This window comes from Macadamia integrifolia, chromosome 5 (assembly GCF_013358625.1).
Source record: "Macadamia integrifolia cultivar HAES 741 chromosome 5, SCU_Mint_v3, whole genome shotgun sequence".
NCBI classification, from domain to species: domain Eukaryota; kingdom Viridiplantae; phylum Streptophyta; class Magnoliopsida; order Proteales; family Proteaceae; genus Macadamia; species Macadamia integrifolia.
The window spans coordinates 45,164,607-45,170,956 of NC_056561.1; the positions used below are offsets into that span (position 1 = coordinate 45,164,607).

The following is a 6,350-nucleotide window of genomic DNA, read 5'->3' on the forward strand; positions in this document are numbered from 1 at the left end:
ATATGGTCATTTTCTACTCTAAGTTTGAAAATTCTCCAAGTCTAAAATATCCAACATGTAATCCTTCATATTGTCATCATTGCCGGGGGGTGACAAAATTCGGTGTCTACACCCCTACCGTCAGTCACTATTAAGTGAAGACTTAAAATGACTGTTATACCCTATTCAGATTGCATCGCCCCTCAAAACCTTGCAGCTATCAACGAGGACAGCCATGAGCCATCAGCCTCATCTTCACCATCAGTTCTGCAAACCAAACTGATAACTTCCTCAGGGAGATAATTTCCCGAGATCGGCGTCTTCGAAAGTAAGGGGATGGGATTCATCAACTGAGCTTCTAGGACAACCAACAATTTGTACTACGCAGCAAGCTTGTCTTGCAATGCCCCGCAAAAGGCTTGCCCGATTGTTCCAACATCCTCAGTAGGGAAACTATCCATGCTCTCCGAGATATAACCTTTGACGTTTCTAAACAACCAACCCAACTCACAGAGCTTCCGAACCATAATTCTGATGGCTTTCGGCACTTTAATCGAATCCGGGATCACATAGGCGCCAATACTCTTATCAAACTTCACATACTTGCCATTAATACCTTGACAAGCATACAAGACATCCCTAACCAGAGCACCCTCAGAGACCTCGCTCTCTTCATTCAACAAATACGCAATCTGGGAGAAAAGCGAGGCATTGCCTCAAACTCTTATCTATATAAGCTGTGGATGAGAAATCTTTAAAGAGGATTGCAGGACTTGGTTGTTTGCTAAAATGCCATGCCTCAAACTCTTATCTATATAAGCTGTGGATGGGAAAGCTTTAAAGATGATTGCTAGTCTTTGTTGTCTGCTAAGGCATGGCATTTGGAAAATGCACATGGTTTCAATTTCTTTCCAGGCACCAATAGCATCAAAATCTTAGCTGTGTTCAAGCGGGGAGCAGGGGTCAGCCTCAAGAAAAAGAAAACAGGAAAGACAATGAAGAAGAAGAAATCACTTCAAGATACCTAAGATATAAATTGGAAAGACCATGGAAGCTATCCTTTTGGATGAAAATGTAATTTGCTTATTCTTGACTTATTATGTACCCCAAAAAAAAAAAAAGAGTGAAATGAAAAATGGAAAAGCCCTCTAAGGTTGTTTTCTTATTCCTTAGGAAGGATGACAGAATGCACGCAATTGAATTTCCAGGTTACAAGAATGAGATGATTATGTTCACTAAAAAAAAAGGCAATATCCCTTAGATTGTCAGGATCCTTGGATACCAGCAAAACGCCAGCAGTCCAACCCTTATCGGGGGGCTTCTAGTTCTCAGAGCCACTGTCGTCTTCGAATAACACTGGGAGTCCGCCGGAAATGGTGGAAGAGAGAAAAGCGGAGGAGGGAACCCTAGAATTGGATTTTTTCTCGTCGATCTTCGGAGATGACTTTAAGAAGGTAAAGGACGGCTAACTTATTATGGATGCTTCCGGGACCGAACTTGGAGGGGAAGTTGGTATAGAGATTGGCGAAGGTTAGGGCATTAGAGGACTTACCTTGTTATCCGCGCTGTTTACAATCAAAGAAATCGATTCGATCTATAGAAACGAAGACTAACACCAAAACCCTATCTGCATGAATTAACGTAACAAAGAATTGAACATAAAAGGTATCAATCGATAACGATCCCCAAGAAAAGGAGGTCGGGCTCCAACCCTCTCCCACGCTGGGATTATCTACTATTCTTCATGGAGAATGATTGCCGGTGCTCTAAACGTGAAGCTATCGATTTGGAGATGGGGACTTATTAAATGGGTATTTTAGGTACTTCACATTTAGCAAGGATATTTTCGTATTAAAAAAAATACAAAAGCTGACATCACCATATAGGGTATACTACTTAACAGTGACTGACGGTAGGGGGTCTGAGTCTAATTTGGTGAAACAGAAGGGGTGTTCTTATAATAATGGCATTCTCCAAGGGGTGGCGCTATAAATTACCCTTTATATAATTATGTTTCTATGCAACATATATTCCATATAAATGCAATGTGATATTATTACGCTAGTACTATAACAAAACCAACTTATAATAAACAAGCTTATGATACAATATAAGCATCTTCTTAAAATAAAAGAAAGCAATACACGTAAATCAACGTAAACTCGTGAAGTGTTAACGCGGTGTGCTATCTCCTTGTACCCAAGAAAGAGCCTAGAAGCCTACGTGGCACCTAGGCGATGCCTTAACAACTATGGAAAAGAAGGCAATAGAGTTGACTGAATAGGATTAGTATATCCGAAACATTATAGCGGGTGAGATAAAAAAGGGAGTGGGTGCACATGATACCAAAACGAATACCAAAAATGACAATCTAAGTAATGAGGAAGGAAAAGAAAGGTTCATGAGAGGGGGGGGGGAGGGGAGATGTATTATAGGTAAGATGGTGAGAGACGGAGTCGATATGTATGAGTGCTTGATTGTGAGTGAGCAGAATATCTGAACAGATGGATCCACTTTGGTTTGTGACGGGTTTAAGATAAGAGAATCTAGGGAACGGAAAATTAGGATGTGAAATGATGAAAATCGAGAAAGGACAGAATTGAGGTAGTTGTCAGTGAGGGCTTTTCTGAATTCTGTAATTGATAAGATTAGGATTGTATGATGTTCATCTTTACCTGATATGTTCAGCATATGGTATAGGATAAGGTCCATAGCTGACATGTACACTTATCAAATTATGGTATTCTCTTACAAAAAAATCCTTGGCCCAACTGGGTTGATTGTTAATGCTTTTGCAAATGTTTGTCCGGTTGAAACTATGGTGGATATGGGTGAGAAACAGAACTCGCATTATACGCATAGGGGTTTAGGTAGAGGGAGACAATGAAAGTGGCGGTGGTGGTTGTTATGCAACTGATAGCAATTGCCCCAAGTAATGTCTGGGGGAGGACGAGAGATTAAGATGTTACTGTGGTTTGGATGTGGAAGAGATAGAGAAGGGATAAACTTAATAAGTTTTCTTTATAGATAAGGGATAAACTAAATAAATTTTTCTTACTCATTTTACCTCTATGAGTAGGTATATTATTCAAGTGTATTTTAGAAAATACAAAATTGGTCAAGGCTGTCAATACAGAGAGGTGATTTGATTCAGATTGAAGTAGATAAAAGATCCAAGGGTAGGCTTAAAATGACACTAGGAGAAGTGGTGAGGAAAGGCATGCATAGTTTAGAACCTGTAATAAGTCTGGCTTTGAATAGAGCTGATTAGAGAAAATGGATCAATGTAGCCAACCCTATTTAGTTGAGATAAGGTTGAGTTGAGTTGAGTCGAGTTGGATAAAATCGGTCAAGGTTCATAAATGTGGGAAAATAGGAACCCACCTCCTTTAATGCGATAATATTGATGTTATCATTGTCTTCCCTTGATGTCTGTATTTGAACTGTGAAGCAACAAGGTAATCGACCTCAAGGAGTGAAAATAGAGACTCATTGTAGGAAAGAAACTTTGTTCATCAATCATAATTGTTGCAATTGTATAGAGATTTTGTTTTTGTCTCTGATTCCCGTTTGCTTATCCTTCCTATTTGATTTATCATGTCCTATGTTCTTCGATGCTTTCTACTTAGTCTAGATGTGGAATACATAATTGCTGTTTTTACATTTTTATGACAGTTACTTACACAACATATTATCCCGACACAAATGACCATCCAAAGATAATTTTTATTCATTTGCTTTCATTTGTTATTCTAATTGATTTTTTTATGGGGTTTCAGAAATTATTGATAAAAATGATGCTTGCTTAAAGCATTCTTGTAAGTCTATCTTTGACATAGCTTGCATATCCATGAGAAATGTAATTAAAAAAGAATGAAGAGTTATCATATTTCCATGCTTCTGTACGTTTTTATACTTGGAAGTGTTCCTTTTCTTTTTGGCAGTCCCCAAGGAGAGTTGAAGATGACCCTTTAGTTATGAGGTGTGGTCCTTACCAGTTGAACTACCCCTTTGGGGTTTTTATACTGGGAAGTGTTGACCAATTCTTGTTTCTAAATAATATACTTTTCTATGGTTTTTTGGATTGTTCATTGACTATATTTTGTGGGGTGTTAACTTTTTAACTTTTATTATTAGTCATGCTGTTGACTTGTTGGGTGGAATGATTTCACTATTGGTCCTAGCATATTGTGTCGCTAGGCTAGTTTGCATTTTGAGGCCCAGGTTTGTCATAGGTCCATGTTGAAATTGTGGAAAGTACGAGTAGGCAAGGCTCATATCCTCCGGCCCAGCCCTGTCTGGGAATGCCTTCATTGTTTTTGTCATGTGATGCTTGGGCCTGGCCTATATACATGATTCCCTTGTCAGGTCAGGCCTGAACACATCCCAGGCTGTCTTGTTCCACTGCACCATTAGCTATCAAATTTGGAATTTTAGATCGATATATGTGTCTAATATATATTTTTTTTATTTCTTTAAATTTCTTCAGGGCAGAAGATGCGGATTTTTCATGTGGTGTGACATTGGAAGCCCAGTGAAGAGGGTATCCCTTGTACCCTTTAAACTTTCAGTACATCCACTATTATCTTTTGGAGTTTTAAACTATCACTGATTCAAAATTTGGTCCTTTTATTTTTTTTGAAGGAATTCCTGGGATCTATGAGCTTCCTTGATATCTTTTATCTTTCATCCTATAGTATTGTCTTGGACAAAAGATCATTGACCTGTCCACATTTTGGATGGGGTGATTAGGTGATCCTTGCTGTCTAAGGTATTGGCCTTTTTGTATAGTCATTTTATATTGGCCCTTGATCAAATGGTCAAGGTCGTTTAGAGGCACATCTTTGTATTGAGTGCTGTATCACAGAGAGGTTTTACTTCTGTCGTGTGATCATAAACTCATATTCACATTGTGCATTTCCTTAGTTGATTGGATTAGAAAGAAGGATATTCAGTTTCAGAGTAGTGTTTCTGATGCTGTTATGGGGCTGGTCCAATCTGACCCCAGAAGAACCAGGTTCAAACCTGGGTGTTCGTTCAACCAGGTTATACAGTTGTTTGTTTCTTTTGGGATTTATTTCAATAGTTTTTTCCCTTTAATAGTCATAGTTTACAAGTAGAGTTTGAGTCGAAATTTTTTTCAGTCTTAGAGTTGAGTTAGAGTTTTGTTTCAGTTTTAGAGTCTAGTTAGATTTATTTTCCTTTTTAAATACAAGGTTCTACTCAATGCAAGATTTGGATTTGAATGAATGGATATTGGTTATATGCTGCTGTGAGAGCTGAACGTTTGGTTTGACTGGTGCTGTCTTCTCTTTCTCCTGGTTTGATTCTTCTCCCCTTTATGGTCCTCTCTTAGGTTTGGTTCCTGAGAGAAGTGGTGAACTAATTCGGATAATGAAGTGGTGAAACTTGAGTAGCGAGAGATACCACAAAGTGATTGCTTTAGATATCTAGGGTCAATCATTCATAAACAAGGAGGGTGATATAGAAGCTGATGTTTCCTAGAGAATTAAAGTAGGGTGGTTCCTCAACCTCTCTCTGGCTTGACCCCTGGCATCCTCTTGGAGTCCTCAACTGTATTGTCAGCTCTAGAACCATCAACTCCTTCGTACTCAACTGATCTACTAGGGTTAGCACTATCATCAAAGATGGTATCTGGCCCCCCACCTCCCCCCGGGGCCATCGTGGGAGACGTGATTTGATTTCTTGGATGCCTTCTCCCTCTGGCACCTTCAACTTTGCCTCTGCTTGGGATTTCATTCGCTCCAAACGCCCCCTCGTTCCTTGGCGTAAGATATCTGGTTCAAAGGTCATATCCCCCATCACAGCTTCACTACCTGGTAAGCAATGACCAATTGCCTCGCCACCCAGTTCTTCCTGATCTCTCGCGACATCCAGGCTCCTTCCTCTTGCAGCCTATACTGGAATGGTACCGAAGACGTGAACCACCTTTTCTTTTCTTGTCCCTTCTCCTCCTCGTCTAGAAGAAAGTTTTGAGTCACTGCTAGCCTTTGAGAAGATGTGTGCTCCCTCTGAGTAGAGAATGGACGTGGGTCGATATGACTTATGCCGGTTTATCTGTTTGTGACACTATCGGAAAGCTCGCCTTCTTCACAATCAACCATGTCTCAATGGAGAGGTATTTTCATAGATGGACTTCCAATTCTCGTTCTTTCGAAAAGATTTGGAATGCCATCTACTTTGATGTCTCCATCAAGATAGCCTCTCTTCATCATCGCCCAGTTATTGATACCCCAAAGAACATGCTCATTGTCGTATCCTGGGGCCTCTCCATGCCTTTTCGCTCCCCCCATTTAGTTCTTTTGTTCCTCAGCTTGCGGCCTTGGTGCTTAGATTAGTCCCCAGAGAGA

The 6,350-nt window shown here is 39.9% G+C and overlaps 1 protein-coding gene across 8 annotated transcripts in view; it reads left to right on the forward strand.

Annotated features, from left to right (window-relative positions):
- Positions 1 to 6,350, forward strand: part of LOC122079644 — a 111,181-nt gene that overhangs the window by 23,853 nt on the left and 80,978 nt on the right. For 7 of the 8 annotated variants that reach the window (XM_042646278.1, XM_042646273.1, XM_042646277.1 and 4 more), the window contains one exon: positions 4,469 to 4,522. The exons of the other annotated variant lie outside the window; for it this stretch is intronic. In XM_042646278.1, coding sequence (XP_042502212.1) covers positions 4,469 to 4,522 — 54 coding nt within the window. The remainder of the gene's footprint in view (positions 1 to 4,468; positions 4,523 to 6,350) is intronic. 8 annotated transcript variants of the gene reach the window in all.